The sequence below is a fragment of the Zonotrichia albicollis genome, chromosome Z (genome assembly GCF_047830755.1).
Source record: "Zonotrichia albicollis isolate bZonAlb1 chromosome Z, bZonAlb1.hap1, whole genome shotgun sequence".
Classification (NCBI taxonomy): domain Eukaryota; kingdom Metazoa; phylum Chordata; class Aves; order Passeriformes; family Passerellidae; genus Zonotrichia; species Zonotrichia albicollis.
Window position 1 is genome coordinate 15,429,791 of NC_133860.1, and position 16,377 is coordinate 15,446,167.

The following is a 16,377-nucleotide window of genomic DNA, read 5'->3' on the forward strand; positions in this document are numbered from 1 at the left end:
TGGGGCAAAACCTCCTCCCCAGCACTCCACATTTCCCAAAGAGCCTTGGTTTGGACTAGGAGGCAACCCCCTCCTGGGGTTTTAGATCAGCAAACACAGCCCTGTCTGCTGTAGCATCAGCAGCATGATCTGCTTCCAAGGTCGCCAGGCCCTAGACTGGCATTAACTCTGTAATCCCCAGCATGCTCAGAAAAATGGCAGCCAAACAATCAGCTTGAGGGCAGCTGAGGAAGGCTGACAAAGACTGAAACAGTCAATGAAACGAAGCAAGAGCATCTCCAGCCCTTGGAAAACTCATCTTCGTGAATCTGAAATCTTTGGTGTAGCAGCCAGCCTGCCGTGTCCAAGCAGCCAGCACTCCATGGCATCTCTGCAGTGACAAGGATGCACTTGCAGCTCTTCCACTGCAAGTTTTGTTCAGTCTCTGGTGAGATAAGTGTGTCCTTTGATGAGGCTACAGCTCTGCTGTTCCCTCTGCTCTCCCTGGCCTCCTGGGACCATGAGCCCACACGTGGCAGAGGGGTGGCACAGAGGGGTGAGAAGAGGATTCCCAAGCCCTTTGTGAGTGCTCCAACCATGAACAGAGGGCATGGGAAGGCTCAGCTGCACTGGAGTGACCAGTGAAAAGAGAAACAAGTCCCAGAGATGGAAGCCAAGGGGCCTGGGTGGCAGCTGTGGGGACATCAGGGGCCAATCCTACACTATCAGCAGCCACAGGGACTTCTGCCAGCACAAATACAGGCAGGCAGAAAGCTTCTGACCAGGTTATGAGGTTGCAACAAGACCAATTTGAGCTCCAACCTTGAGGTTTAGCGATGTGTGTTATCCAGATTAACCTCACATTAAATGAAAATTTACTGGGTAACTGCTACCTCTACCCCTTCCTCCTCCCCATAACCGATGCATCCCTTGTTCCTTCAGAAGCATTTGGCCACCAGGCAGTCAGATTTCAGCAAATAACCTGTTTATAAGGGTGCCTAAGCCCATTTTAATTGTGGTCTGATGCATTCCTGTAGATTTCAGCTTCCCTCACTGTTTGCCACTAGCCCTTCCTTGTGCTAGCACAGGTGTTGTGCATCCAGGCAGTGAGGCAGGCCAGGGTGTGATGCCAGCTACAAACCAGCCCCTGCTTGTGACAGGTGAAATTGGGCAGGACCACACAGCAGAGGACATGAGAGGCTGAGGTAGCAGGGCACAGCCAGCAGATCAGAAGCAGGCCAGGCAATGGAAACCTATTACAAGAACAGTTTAAGCCTTACTGGAATTGCATCTGAACAACTGAGTAGGCATTTTGCAGGGGTAAAATACAAAATTCCACCTGCCCTCAAGATCCACAGCAACTGGGCACTTGGGAAAAATGGCAAGAAATGAAATAATGAGAGAGATATTCCCTGGGACTCTGCAGGGCAGAAGAGAAGAAAAGCCTGGAGTTATGCTAACAGTCTGCAGTAACGAACTCAAACAGGGGCAGTCATGGTGCATGAGTTAAAAATTAATGGGATTGGGCAAATATCATTGCAGAAATCCCAGGCAAGCAGTCCTTGTCTCTTTCCAAAGAGGAAAGAGACAAAAGGTTTCATAGCACCAAGTAATGCCACACAGTGGTTCAGGGCAGTAAGGAATCCCAGTTCCAATGGAAACTGCAGGAGGCATTGAGTTGGGATGTGGCCAGGCACCATGGTCACCACCCTCCACCTGTGCCCATAAAGAAAGAAACACCATGCCTCCTGACTGTGAGCAGTCAAGGGCATGTTGGCATAGTTTACTTGTGACATGAAGTCTCACAGAGAATGGCAAGGCCAAGGGGGAGACAAGTCCCAAACATGGGATGATGGATGTGATTGACTGCATCTGGCCCACAGCACCCAGCACACACACACGCAGACACCAGAAAGTTAATCCTCTTCCCAAAAGAATTGGTGCCTGCTCCAGGCTTTCAAGTAGCTGCTCTCAGGCTCTGTAGCTCTCACCAAGGCTACTCCTGTAGCTGGGACAGCTACTCCAGCTACTTCCTATTTCCTGCTGGCCAGGCCCAGCATGGGTGTGAGCCCATATTCTGTCACTACATCCTCCTGCATCTTAACTGTTCACAGTAAACAGCCAGCATCCAGCAGCACACAGGCAGGAAGAGATCAAGAGCCTTGGCTGCAACCACCCAGCCCACAGGGACCTGGACAGGTTGAGAACAGAAGTGGAGAATTTCTAGGTCATGCACACAGCTGCCCCTGCTACCACTGGCCCAAGCTAAGCCTGCTGTAGAAGGCAGCCCAGAGCTCTCCCCACTGCACTTCACAGGGCTGAGGGAACCAGGAAAGTGGGACTGAGTGCAGGGCAAGAGAGGCCTCACTACAGAGCAACTGTCTGACGTTACAGAGGAGTAGCTGCCACCGAGGCTCCAGGAACCATCTGCAAGGAACCATGTGCAGTGTGATTCCAGCGTGAAAACCGAGCATGTGGAAACAAGTGGGGGCTGTGAGACATTCCCTCTGCTTCCAGCGTCCTCTCCCCTCCTCAGCTGGCTCCATCCCATGAGTCTTTGCACAGTCAAGGTGACACCTTGCTGGCCACTGAAGCCTACCAGCTGCACATCGTGGCAGGCATCAGGGAAGTACCAGCAAGATCCCCGTTGGTGTTTCTCCAGAGGAGCACTTCAGGACTCTTGCTTCTTGGGCTCCTGCAGCAGAGTCCTCCTGCTGCCAGCAAAGCCCAGAGTGAGAGCTCTGACCTCCCCTGCAGAGAAACACCATCCCCATGAGGCAGGAGCAGTTGGCTCCAGTCCTTTTGTTCAGCACAGCAGCAGGGAGCTGGGCAGAATCCCTGGCTGCTGTGGGCAGGCACTCGTTTGCTGGGGGCTCGTGTACCCCTGCCAGCCCCAGGGAGGCACGGAGACAAGTGCAGCCTGGGCTCCCCACGCCTCCAGGGCTACCTCAGCCGGAGCTGGCTGAACCAGGTGCTGACGGCACAGTCCACACGCATCACCAGGGAGATCCCCAGCAAGAGGCAGATGCTGCTCACCACAAAGCCCAGCGACTCAAAGAGGAACCTGCAGGCACAACAGATGCAGTTAAGGACACAACAGCCAGCATGACTGCAGAGACAGGCTGCTACCCTCCAGCTGATTGATTTCCTTGACAATGAGAGGCTGGTAGCATCCCACATTCTAAAACGTGAATTACATCCACGCCCCAGCAGTTGCTGCCTGAAACTTGTAAGCCAAACACTTGTCTGATTTAGAGGCCACTCAGGACTCATTGACTCAGGTGGGATTGTGAATCCCCCAGGGGCTGAGGCCACCCTTCACTGACTAGTTCAAAGGTTTGCTAGTTCAGCATTTCTGGTCTGGTATCCTTACCACTTCTGGTAAGGATATTTTATCACTTCTGGTCTGGTATCCTTACCTTCGGCTCTCTGACTACAACATTCTCAGCTTCCAGATGGGCTCTGTGTATCCTTGGAAATTCAGATGAAGAGAAACTTCTAGGCTCTAGCTCAAGTCTAGCTTCTGAATTTCAAGCAGTAGTTAGTTAGGGATATTCCTACTACCAGTACTAGGCAATGAGTCAGAAGATCAATCACAGGGTCTCCTCCAAAATTACTGTCTGTGAACTCTAGTCAAGGTGTCAGGGACATGAGTCTTAATCCAGCATCAGAGCAACTTCTGCGACTTACTTTGGGGCAAAGACCTTCCAAACCATGAGGTGTCTCCTGAGGATCATAGCTGCACAAACACAGGCCAGAAGCTGTGGGGAAGATCATGAAAAACAAATTATAGGTGATTCCGGAGAGTCCTCCTGGACACTATGTTCATATCTGAAGGTGGAACTAAACTGCACGTGCCTGAGAGGCTGGCACAGCACACATCAGGAACGGGCATCCTAAAGAGGACTCCCTTCCATGATGTCCTCAAGTCAGGAAACACAAGCAGCTTGGGGTACATGAAGGCCCTTGTGGGGCCAGGCTAGGGCAGCACAGGGGAGGGCTCACACTGTGACTAACCTGACCTACTATTTCACTGAGAGGGGCACTGCTTCTCTCTTCCCTTGCACTGTCTCTGGTCTCACAACACAGGAGAATGATTTGAAGAGATAAATCCCAGAAAACTATTCACTTCTTTCACGGGTCTAAAATTTCTGGTGTTTAGCTTCCTAAATCATCACAGCACATATGAAAACCAGAGCTGGTGTGGGATAGGAATGCTAAGGAAGACAGGGAGTAGGATTACAACCCTGCAGCTCCTGAGCAGAGATTGCCACTTCAGACATAGGAGTATGAAAAGCATCCTAATCCATATGGCAGCTTCCATGCTGGAGCCCTTCCCAAAGCACAGAGCAAATGGCATAGCTGAGAAGGGACCTGCTCTTCCACCCACAACCAGACACTCCACCCCAGGGCCTGTCTGTGTCCTGGCTGACCCCTCTCTCTCATCAGAGAGCCCCACAGTAATCACAGCACACCAATTTCTTCCTAGACAACCCTTCCCACAGCCACCCTGCCTCTGCCCGTACCTGTGCCCCAAGGACAAAGAGGTACTTCAACCCCAGCCGCAGCAGAGCAGTGGAGAACAACTCTGGAGACTCCCGCAGCCTCATTTCCATCATGTGCTCCTCCACCTCCTGCAGCTCCTCCCGGGACTCCTTCTTGGGCTTCTTCCTCTGTGAGGTGGCCACCTCACACACAAAGGGCCACAGCAGGAGCAGCGGACAGCCAACTACCTCAAGGACAAAGGCACATGAAGTTATCAGAGCCCAGGAGGTGAGGAGCAGTCCAAGCTCTGCCATCCTCCCCTGGATGTGCACGAAGCACACAGCCCAGCTCCAGGCCAGGCTGCTGTGGCCCCACAAGGGGAACAGCAAGGATGCTGTTGCTCAGCTGGTGCTGGAGCCTTTATTACCTCGTGCTCGACCTCCAGAGCCCCAGGTAAGGCACTGCAGTGAGCTGTGTCTGCTCAGGCTCCACAGCCCAGGAAGAAATTTATTTACCTGCAAAGAGGATATGGGAGGCAAAGGTGTTGGCTCCCACCAGGACAGCAGGCAGAAGGTTCGTGCTGTGGTCAAGGTGGAAGCCAACAAAGGCTGCATTCCAGTGGATGGCTGGGAAGATAGGCTGGTGGCCTGTGGAATAGAAGAACTGTGAAGCAGCAAGGAGCCAGGAGATCACTGCATACCACGGCACTGAAAACAGCTCTGAGAGAATAAAAAACAAAAACAGAGGCAGGGGTTGTGGATATCAGCATCAAAGAACAAGATGGATCCATGGTCAAAAAAAGCCTAGTGATCTTTTTTTCCCCAAGTTCCCCTTCCATGCTGGCTCTTTTAAGAGACAGGAAACAGTCCAGCTCCCCCACAGATACAGCAATGGGCCAGCATCCCCTCTGCTGGTGCCACCAGCCTTGCTACTGCACTCTGTCAGCACCAGTGGGGTTAGGTGACTATTCACACCCTGGGAGAAGAGAGCTCCTGTCCCTGAAACTCCTCCCCCTCCCATGTTCACATCCCTGCTGCACGCATCTTTCTTTTGCTAGAGGATTTATGCAGCTCTAAAAAAGCTAAGAGTATCCTGAGGATCAGTGTACCACTCTTTCCCAAGACTATAAACTAGATCCTGCTTCTCTCACTGGAATTAAGGCAAGGTCACCACAGGTTAGCCCAGGTAACACATCCAGTGGTTGCTCTACTGAGCCCAGACTCACCAGCATCTCCAGCAAGGCCTCTGGCACACGTGTGGATGTGCAGCAGCACAAAGGCCTCCACGAAGAGGAGCAGGAAGGCAAAGCTCAGCCGCTCGCTGTGCAGAAGCATCAAGAGGAAGCCCAGCAGGGTGAGGGCTATGACCAGGGCTGCTGAGTACACACTGCCCAGCCCGTATGCTGCAACAGTGGCCCTGCAGCTGCCCCGCTCCAGCCGGCTCTTCTGAGACTCCTGCATCCTCTTGTAGATCTGAGGGATGACGTGGAGGAAGTCGACTTCGGAGCCAGGGACTCCCAGGTAGGGAGTGACAATAGATCCTGCCGACTCCCGTGTGTCCTTTGCAAACACTGTCATGGGATTGCACAGCAGGAGCAGCAGGCCCATGGATGCTAGTCCATAGACAGCCCTGGGAAACACAACAACTGCAACCTGCACCAGCTCCTGCAGCTTGCCAAGAGAGTCATCAGCGCTGGAGGCAACGGCCCAGTAGCAGGCAATGCAAAGGACCACCAGTGGGAAACCCCAGCGCACGAAGAGCACGAGGGGGTCCGAGCTGTTCAGGTTGCCATAGTGCCTCAGCCAGCTCTGCACTGCATACACCAGCCCAGCCAGCAAGGCCACGCACAGGAGGTAGAAGAGGTTCTTGGCCCGTGTGTTTTTCAGGCTGGCAAGTGGGGAGAGGAAAACGGAGGGCCGGCACTGAGGGATTTCTTCGCGGCACTGGTGGAAGAAACTGGAGAGGCGCACGCAGACCAGGAGCATGGCCACGAGGCACAGCAGGTACCAGATCTCTCTCCGGTAAGAAGAAACGCCAAGGAGCTGCTGCTTGGGACCTTCTGGCACAGTCAGGTGACCATCCCAGTGGAGCTTCCCTACTAGCAACATCACCAGTGAGGCCAGCAGGAACGGGGCCACCCGTGCCTCGGCCACAACAAAGCTGTCGGAGAACATAGCTCCACAGCGGAACACCAGAATGCCCATGGGGAAGGCCAGCCCCAGCCATGCTCGCAGCCTCTGCCTGAGGCCACCACTAGCCAAGGGTGGCTGACTGCCTGTCAGACGGGCTCTCTTGAGATGCTGGCCCCACCAGTGCCAGAAAAAACCCAGCTGAGAAGCAGCGGCTGCCCATGACGACACCAGGAGCAGATCCAGCCCCTCCTGGGTGAAAACATGGACCAGCCATAGTAGAGCAGCCCCCACAGGGCCCCAGAAGAGCGGGTACAGGAGGCAGCTGCGACAGAGAGATTGTGAGGATGCGGCCAGCTCTGAGGCCATGTAGCACAGCAAGCAAGAGGAAGCAATAAGGATGCAGCCCCCCACCATACGCAGGGGGTGGAAGCGGGCCCAGGACTGGGTGCACACAGCCCGTGCCTCCCGCAAGTAGCGCTGGAAGCGACTGATGAGGCTTCCCAGCCTCGGCTTGAGCTCCGGAGGCACTGTTGTCCCCTGCACCTGGGTCAGGAGCTGCGTGTGCTCCTCCACAGCACTGGAGAAGAGCTCCTGCAGGTGCTGGAGCTGCTCTGCTGGCAGGTCCTGAGCCACCAGCGAGTAGGACTGCAGGAACCGATCCACCTACAGGAGGAAAGACACAGGATCAGACAGCAGCACTGGGAAAACTGGGAATGGGATTCACTGTTTCACGCTGCCCCTTCATAATGGAAACAACCCTGGTTTACCAAACCCTGCCACCCAGGGATGTCACCATCAGGAAACTCAATCTCTCTGCCAAACTGACATCCCTCTCAAGACATACATCCTTAGCGACAGCCATGATGACTCCTGCAGCTACACCTCTGCTAATGCTGTGCAGAGCCCCATAAGGGCTTTTATGGAGTATTTGGCAGCAATAAGGCAAATGTCCTTCAGAAGGCCAAGTCATTGCTATTAAAGACTTGTTAATCTGCCCCATGTTGAGTTTTACAGCTTTGTCTGAGGAAAAACATCACATTAAAGAACTTATAGTGGATGAAACCAAACTGTTTCCCTTTCTTCAATAATAGCACATTGATACACTGCACCATAGTTTTAAGAAAAACTCATTCCTCTTGCTTTCTACTTCAAGACAACATGAAGAGAGGCAGCTACAATCCCAAAGTCATAAAAGAAGTGTTATGGGGCCATTAGCAGGGCAGAGAACCTGCACACACATCCATCTGCTTAGATCTCTCCAGTCCTGAATTGCATCTGTAACTTCACACACCTTCCATTTGCCTCAGAGCACAATCAGAATCAGTCTGCCCCTGCCCATGGACGGCACACACATGCACTGGCTCTCTCACAGGCCTCCCTGGAATGCCACAGCTTCTCCAACACCACTATTATAGAGCCAGAAACCTCCTCAAACAATGAGTGCAAATATTTAAACAGGCACAACTTGATAATGCTAATTCCTAACAAATGATGATTGATATCCTCAGGGATTAATGGATGCTAACACACAGTGTGATCTTTAAATGTCAGAGCACTCTGCTGCTCTATAATTACAAAGCTGAGTATTTCTGTCTTCCCATCAGCAATCATTGTCTCCAGATCCTCACGGGCTTGCACCAGGGGTATCCAACTGGCACTCCAAGGAGCTGGTTGGGGACTGGAGGAATTATTCCTGTGCTCCCAGCAATCCAGAGTCCCTCGAAGGCAGAGTGGCCCTTAGCTGAGATGCATGCCTTGCAATGCCTGTGGCAAAGCTGGCTCTGTAGCAAGACCAGTCACAACAGATGGCCTCACATCATCCATAGAGGGTCTCACTTAGCCTGCCCCACTGCCTAGCTTCTTTCATACCTGATGTAGAGACTCTCATTCAAATTTTGTCAACCTGCTCCTGGGGTTCTGTATTTTGTTGCACTTTGTGTAAATTGCTCCTTCAGTATCCTACCACAGGATACTGAAGGATATCCTATTAACTGTTGCATGGTTATTTTTTTTATTTGGTCTTTCATTACTGTTTTCATTCTTCCACTAATCTAGAATAGTTTTTTTGTTAACACTGTTTCTCCTTCAGCATGAAAATCTTGACTTTTACTTTCAAATCTCCAATCACAACACTTGCCTCTGGTCATCTTCAGACTTGAGTAATCATCATCCCCTATTACTTAATCCACTTCTGACCATCTGGGTCCAGCCACCCTCCACCTTCCCAGACAGTATTTTCCATACCACAGCACTAAACAGGTGGCTCTCATTTCTCTTTAGGGATGATGGGGCTGTCTTTTACTTGAGCAAACACTGCAAGGATGCAAGTTCTCCATGAAGATAACAGCATGTCACCATCTCACCTCCACCAAACAGAAGAGGTTTGTGTTTAAAAACCCATTCCTTCTCCCCTTCAGTTCAATGGCAGGCTTACCACAGGCCATACCTGCTTGGCATTGATGTGATAGACTGAGAGCTGCTGCAAGGCTGCAGACACAGCGTCACTGTCCCCAGCGAACAGCTCGGCCATCACCTCCCCAATATTACTGTAGGGGATGGGCACCCCCAGCAGTAGGGCCACAGTGGGCACCAGATTCACTTGGGGAATGGTTTCAGGCTCCTGGAGAGACAGGGGAGAAATAAGAAATTCAGACAGAACACAGCAATGCAGCTTTTCACTCATTTGAGAAGACAGTGGGGAAGACATCCCTGTTCAAAGGTGAATCCAGGCAGTGGCACAGCTCTACTCTCCCCAGGGGTCCTCTGGTGAGAAGCATGCCTGTTGGGAGCTGCAGGTTGATGGAGAAGGCACTGGCTGTCCAACAGCTCACCTGGCCCCACACAAGCACCCCTCACAGCTGTAGTGACCTGAACATGTATTCCAAACACTTCAGTCCTCTGCATGCTGTGTCAGCCCTTTCACTGCCCTCTAGAGACCAGGTGACAAACCTCCCACTCCTCTCAGTCAAGGTGAAAAGGCTGGAAAGCAGCACCATGGAAAGAGACCTGGAGGTCCTGGTTGATGGAAAGATGAATGTCAGCCAGCAGTGCCCTGGCAGCCAGGAGGGCCAGCCCTGTCCTGTGGGGCATCAGGCACAGCATCAACAGCTGGGCAAGGGAGGGGCTTGTCTACTCTGCTCTGCACTGGGGTGGCCTCAAGGGCTGGGGGCAGTTTTAGACACCAGGATATAAGAAAGATGTTAAGTTATTAGGAAGCACCCAAATGACAGCCAAGAGCTGATGAATGGTCTGGAGGGTAAGCTGTGTGAGGAGTGGCTGAAGTCATTTGGTCTGTTCAGTTGGGAGAAGAGGAGGCTGAGGGGAGACCTCCTGGTGGTTCTTCAACATCCTAACAAGGGGAAGAAGAGGGTTAGGCACTGATCTCTTATCTGTGGTAACCAGTGACAGAACCTGAAGGAGTGGCCTGAAGTTGTGTCAGGAGAAATTTAGGTTGGATAGTAGGAAAAGGTTCTTCACCCAGGGGATGGCTGGGTACTGCAACAGGCTCCCCAAGGAAGTGGGCACAGCACCAAGCCCAACAGAGTTCAGGATGTGTTTGGACAATGCTCTTAGGAACATGGTATGACCCCTGGGAGTGTCCTGTGCATGGTCAGGAGTTAGACTTGATGATCCTGATGTGTCTCTTCAAACTCAGCTTACTCCATGATTCTATGACAGACTCCCCATCCCTCTCAGTCTAAAAAATCCCAGTCAAACTGTTACTCTGTGTAATCCCAGGATGCAGTTTCCAGGCACCAAATTGGGCAGGGATACCTAAGAGTCAGCTCCTTACCTCTGGAGGGCCACTGCCAAACAGGGGTGTCCTGCTGTACACAAACAGTGCTGCATTGACTTCCTTCTCGCTGTCGCCACCATGGTCTCCAGTTTCTGTCATGCCGTGGTCCCCAGCCACCAGAAGAAGAGTGTCATTCCCCAGGTGATCCACCAAGGACCTGCCACCGAGATAAGGAAAGTCAACTCCTCCCCGGGCAAGGGCCCCAGTAGCCTAGGTGGAAGAGGATATCTCTCCAGGATATCTTGCCTGCCCCACAGAGGTGAAGCTCACAAACAGATATGAGCAAAACTAAACAGTGATGCAAAACTGTAAGAAGCCAGAGTCCAGGGTGTTTTAAATTGTTACTTTAAAGCCAAACTGAAAATTCAGAGCTCTTAAGACAGAGTAGACTGATCTTGCTTGGATCCCCAGCAAACAGAGCTGTCAGGGATCGTGTCAAAATGCAATTCAGAAGAAAGGCTCCTGAAAAAAAAGAAATTTTAGGCTGCTTCTATTTGGGTCATGTATCATGCTATGTGGGACATCTCCTACTTCAAAGGAAAAAAGCAGGGATTAGTCTCTGAAGAATGCAGTAGGTATGACACAGTATATGCTGCACTCTCAGATACAGCAGGGAAAGTTCCCAACTCCTTCTAGCAGCAAAACTTTAAAGCAGCCCTAAGAATCAAAACCTGCAGCATTTTGGGCTGAGACACATCTGCACAACTGAAATTTCTGTATCCCACCCTGCCCTCTGTCTCGAAGGTACAGCTCATGGTTCTGTATGATAAATGCAGCAGCACTCATTAGCTAGTCAGGGTCCTCCACCTGCTACTCATGTTAGCCAGACCTCAGTGGGACAATCTCCATGTTAAAGATGGGAAGAGAGAGGCTCAGTTACACTGCAGCTGCACTATCTCATGGCTTGTAGAGAAGCAAGACCTGAGTGCAGCCTTACTTAAGAAACCAAACCTCTCAACACTCATCTATGCAAGCAATACTGCCCATATCTGGGGTTCCAGCTGCTGCTGGCCAAAGCTGTTTTCCATGTTAACAGGCTCAGTAAGCATTCCCTGCTGCCCTCTGCATCTGTCAATTCCCTGGGAAGATCTCACCAGCCTGGCTGAAGGAAGAGGCCAGCTAGCAAAGCCTCAGTGCCACCCTGATCACCTGAGCATCTCATTCATCTGGGTGAGCTTCTTTGCCATCTCAGGGTGGTCGGGTCCGTGTTTGTGCCCACAGTGGTCCACGCCAAGGAAGTGAGCAATCAGCACATCCCACTCACCGCTGTCCACTGCAAAACAAAAGCAAACTTATCATGCACCAGCCTGGAATTCTGAGACTGGATCCTCCTGCCAGAATTTCCCAGTTGCCTCAGGATATTGCGGTTCTTCACCTCCTGCCACTGTCACTGCCAGCTCTTGAGGAAATGGATGCAGGTTTTAAATAAGGCATATTCTTGGCCAGAGGTTCCTGGGTGCAACGGCACAGGGACCTCAAAGCCTTGCAAACATCCCAGGATCCCTGGCATTTTCTCCCCATCCCTCAGGAAGGGAACAGTATAATGTCACCCAAGTCATCTTGAACTTACCTCAAGACTAAGCTGAAACAAAGGAATGCTCAGAAAAAGGAGAACCCAGAACTCCCATCCTTCCCTGGAGATATTTTAGGTTCAACCCATCACTGTGCCCCTCTGCATCTGAGGACATGGGCATGACACACCAACACAGTCCCTAGTTAGAAAGTTACCCTGGACTCTCCCCTCTGCTTCAGGGTCTTGACACATGAAAACCAACATATTTAAAGTTAAATTATGACTTGTAGATCTCACACAAGGCACACAGGCTTTCCTGTGAAAGGCCACTGCACCCCTGATGTGCATATGTTCAGACACAGAAAAACGAAAGAGCATGTCCCTTGGCCCCAGCGCCTCAGGGAGGTGGAAAACACCTACCTCAGGCTTCATCTTCTTCCCACGACTAGGAAGCACCAATGCTTTGCTGAGAGCAGTGCTGTGTCTCAGGCCCCTAACTTGTCTTTTGCCCAGAGTATTGTGTGCCTGCCTAGGCAGCCACATGGCAAAGGTAAGGTGCTCCCCTGCCTCCATCCTGCCAGTGTATTTTGTAAGACAGACGTAGAAGTCTAACCTCATCCCAAAAAGCTGAATTCTGTCCCAGACAGAGGAAAGGCATCTACAGAAATGGTCTGTGGGCTCCAAGAACCAGCTTATCTGTGGAAATCCAGCTAGAGCACTGTAATCCTAGGGCAGCAGTGTGTAACTGCCCAGTGCTTCTTTGTAACAGAAAAAATCCTCCAGCCCTACCTTGAATTTGCAGTAGGACTAAACATTAGGTCAAGGTTTACACATGCCCTGGTGAAAGAGCTACTTACCAGTTGGGTAGAGATGCTGCAGGATCCCATCATCCACAGTGTGAAGATCCTTCACGTTAAAAGAAGGGAAGAAATAGGAACGGAAGAACTTCTTTGGGAAGAGTCCTTCCCACGTGTCATCACCCATGAAGACCACTCTCCTTCCTGAGCCAGAGAGAAAGGAACCAGTGAGCGATGAAGCCCTCCTGGGTTGTGCTGTAACCACAACAATACAAAGATCCTGAGCAGATCCAGGTCAGGATCTGGAGCAATTGCTCCTCTCCAACCCACACTCAAAATCAAAATTTTCACGAAAAGAAGACCATCTGTCTGTAAATTACTTTGAATACAGGGAGGGACCAGCGCATGAGTATCTGTAAGCCAGTAAGTGCCCCCACACCAAAGCCACTGCATAACTTCAGGACTTATTGCTGACCTGACCCATCACCCCTGCAGAAAGACTCCTGGGCCACCACAACACAGCTGGGTGCACAGGGTGACCCCTGAACACATCTGGGTGCACAGGGTGCAGCCTGAAGCAGACAAAGCCTCACCCAAGGCCTGTGACCCCACTGCGAAACGCAAGGCAGCAGGTGATGGAGTAGAAGATGTAGTCCTGAGCTCTGGCTTTTAAACACAATGGTGATGGTGTTCCAGACATGGAAAAGAGAAGGCAAAAGCACTGATGCTTCCCTCTGTGCTTGCTCTCCTTGCCCTGCCTGCCATCAGCCAGCTCTGTTTCCACAGAGCATCTTCAGCCTGGGAGCAAGGAACCTTTTTCTCTGAGACTGCTACTCTGCCACAGGATATGCTGTGATCATCATTCTGCCTCAGATGATCCACTGCATTTGCCCACCTTGCCCACACAAAATCACATTGCCTTAGCCCACTCTGAGCCCTGGGAGGAAGTCTCTCCAGGTAACGAACCACTGTGGCCTGTCCTCTCCCCTCTACTCCATTATCCCACCATAACAAGCCCTTTACAGCTGCACTGAGCACCCCCAGCAGCACCAAACCACGATGAAAATGGGATGAGGTTGCTGCCTCACGGCTGCAGGCAGCTGTCCAGGCAGGCTGGCTGCCTGAGGGACACCCCCACAGCACCACCTGGCACACCTGGCACCACCTGGCTCCTCCCCTGTCACGTGCCTCACACAGCACAACCTTGGCATTCCTGGGGGTGACCTTGGGACAAACACCACCAGTGCAGCCACTTTCACCTGCTTTCTCATCATCTTTGAACATGATGAAGATGAAGTCACGGTCACAGCTACTTCTCACTCCCAAAGCAAGTTGGCAATGCCCTGCCTGCCTGCCTGATGCTGCCTGAGGTAACTGTCATTAAGCAGGGAGAAAGAATCAGCTCACAGGGGGGATCTGTTGTAAGGAATGCCCTTCCCAGGGAGAAACTAATCAATGTTTGGAATACAAGTTAAACTGAACAGACGTTTGCACGTGCCCTGTTCCAGAGGGCTGCTGCCCTGCCCACAGTCACAGCATGTTAAGAGGTTGGAAGGAACCTTAAAGATCATCCAGTTTCAAGCCCCCTCCCATGGGCAGGAACACTTCCCACTAGATCAGGTTGTCAAAGCTTTATTCAGTGTGGCCTTGAACACTGCAGGGATGGGCCATCCACAACCTTCCTGGGAATCCTGTTCCAGTGTGTCAACACCCTCACGGTAAAGAAATACTTTTTAATATCTAACTTAAACTTCTCTGTCAATTTATACCCATTGTTCTTCATTCTATCACTACAGTTCCTCTCTGTCAATTTGTACCCATTGTTCTTCATTCTATCACTACAGTTCCTGACAAAGAATTCATTTCTAGCTTCTCTGTAGGCCCCCTTCAGGGACTGGAAGCCTGCTATGAGGCTGCAACACAACCTTCTCTTCTTCAGGCCAAACAGCCCCAGTCACAGAATCATCAATGTTGAAAGAGACCTTCAAAACCATCCAATCCAATTATACACCCACCACTATAAACCCTAAACCACACCGTCCAGCACAAGGTATAAAAGCCTCTTAAGCACCTCCAGGGATGGTGACTCCACCATCTCCCTGGGCAACCTATTCCTATGCCTGTGAAAAAAAGTGTTTTTATATCCAGCCTGAAGCTCCCCTGCCTGAGCTAAAGGCCAGGAACTCACCGTTTTGCACCAGCTGTGCCAGCAGGTTGTCCTCCTGGATGGCGTAGGAGGCAAAGTTGCTGCCCACGTCGATGAAGGTGGGCAGGGAGCCGGTGGTGAGGCCCTTGATGCGCTGCATGGTGGCCGTGGGGGGGTCGGCTCGGAAGCGGTAGAGCCGGGCATGGCGGGGCTGGGAGGTGGCCAGCTGGTGCAGCACACCCAGCTTGTTCTCGTAGGGCAGCGGGCTGGCCTTGGCAGGGTCAAAGCGGGCAAACTCAAAATGGAGGGCATCGATGATGACGAGCACGGCCTTGGAAAAGCGTTGAGGCGCCCAGCAGGAGCCTGGCGGGAGGCTCTGCCTCTCCCAAAGTGGAGGCACGAGTGGGTCTGAGCAGGAACTGCTGCTGGCAAGCTCGATCCGGGTGAGCAGGAAGCCGCTCATGAAGAGCCCGATACCAGCAAAAAAGAGAAAGCAAACCCAGGCCAGGAAAAGCACCACTGGCCACCGCTGCATCCTAGAGGGAAGGATAGGCAGGCTCAGTCCCCAGCGGCTCTACCTGGGCACGCACCTACCAGCGCCCAACCCTGGCCCGGCACCGCTCCCTCCCTACCAGCGCCCAACCCTGGCCCGGCACCGCTCCCTCCCTACCAGCACCCATCCCTGGCCCAGCACCTCCCACACCCGCCTGTCTCGGAGTAATCCCGATCAGCCTGCCTTGACTTTACTTGGTCGCACTCCGTGTCCGGCAACTGCCCCACGCACTTCCTTGTATCCCCTCCTGAACGGGAGCCGAGTCCTGCTCCCTCCCGACTGCCCAGCACCCTCTCGACACCCCTTGCCCTTCGCCGGTATCCCCATCCCCTTCCCGACACTCCATTCCCCTTCACACATCCCCATTCCCCTTCACACACCCCCAGTCCCTCCCCTGCACCCCCGACTCCCGGTCCGCCACTTCACACTCGCGCCACCCTTGTGTCCCCCGCGCCCCAGACTCCCCTCCCGGCCCCCCAGCCCCTCACAGCCCCTTTTTGAGCCCCCGGACCCCGCTCCCGTCCCGTCCCACCTGCGGCTCCCGGCGCCCGTCGCTCCCGGAAGCGCCGCGTGTGGCGCCGACCATGCTGGAGTGGCAGGGCGAGGAGCGGCGTGGGGGCGGCAGCGCCCCCTGGCGGACAGGATGTCCCAGCGCGCCTCCCCGCAGCCGAGGCACATTCAATGGCAAAGTGTTGTTTTAATTAATCAAGTAATTAATTAATCGACAGAGGCGCTTCCCGCCCTGTGCTGTGAGGAGCTGTGGAGAACGCACAGTCACGCACTGTAGGACAGATTCTGGGAGCTGACAGAGGAGGGGATGATGAGAGCAGCTCACACTCCCAGAGAGGTGATGCACTGGGAGGGAGATCCTTTTTAAGAGTGAGGTCCTCAAATTCACAGGATCATAAAATGGTTTGGGTTGGAAAGGTACCTTAAAGATCATCTAGTTCCAACCCCCTTTCTGTGAGTAGGGACA

General features: G+C 52.5%; 1 protein-coding gene across 3 annotated transcripts; it reads right to left on the reverse strand.

The window, feature by feature from the left end:
* Positions 1-1,235: 1,235 nt before the first annotated feature.
* On the reverse strand, positions 1,236-16,023 carry PIGO (phosphatidylinositol glycan anchor biosynthesis class O). 3 transcript variants are annotated; one of them, XM_005491731.4, is made up of 11 exons: positions 15,934-16,023; positions 14,891-15,384; positions 12,763-12,906; positions 11,542-11,665; positions 10,390-10,549; positions 9,043-9,216; positions 5,690-7,259; positions 4,980-5,183; positions 4,506-4,708; positions 3,670-3,740; positions 1,236-3,043 (listed from the first exon to the last, which is right to left on the reverse strand). In XM_005491731.4, the coding sequence occupies exons 2-11, from the start codon at positions 15,381-15,383 to the stop codon at positions 2,923-2,925; spliced, it is 3,264 nt and encodes a 1,087-aa protein (XP_005491788.2). In that variant the 5' UTR covers position 15,384; positions 15,934-16,023; the 3' UTR covers positions 1,236-2,922. The 3 variants fall into 3 exon arrangements, with proteins under 3 accessions (XP_005491788.2, XP_074388897.1, XP_074388898.1); XM_074532796.1 differs by having other exon boundaries at positions 12,763-12,957; XM_074532797.1 differs by lacking the exons at positions 1,236-3,043; positions 3,670-3,740 and having other exon boundaries at positions 4,518-4,712; positions 12,763-12,957.
* Positions 16,024-16,377: the final 354 nt, after the last annotated feature.

What these genes read in the sequence shown, in the direction of transcription:
- PIGO (XM_074532796.1), bottom strand. Translation starts at nt 15,383, where the DNA reads ATGCAGCGGTGGCCAGTGGTGCTTTTCCTGGCCTGGGTTTGCTTTCTC. An exon ending in TTGGCAGTGGCCCTCCAGAG is followed by an intron (nt 9,217 to 10,389) that starts GTAAGGAGCTGA and finishes CTGTCTCTCCAG; the next exon opens with GAGCCTGAAACCATTCCCCA. An exon ending in TGGAAGGTCTTTGCCCCAAA is followed by an intron (nt 3,044 to 3,669) that starts GTAAGTCGCAGA and finishes TTGTGCCTGCAG; the next exon opens with GTTCCTCTTTGAGTCGCTGG.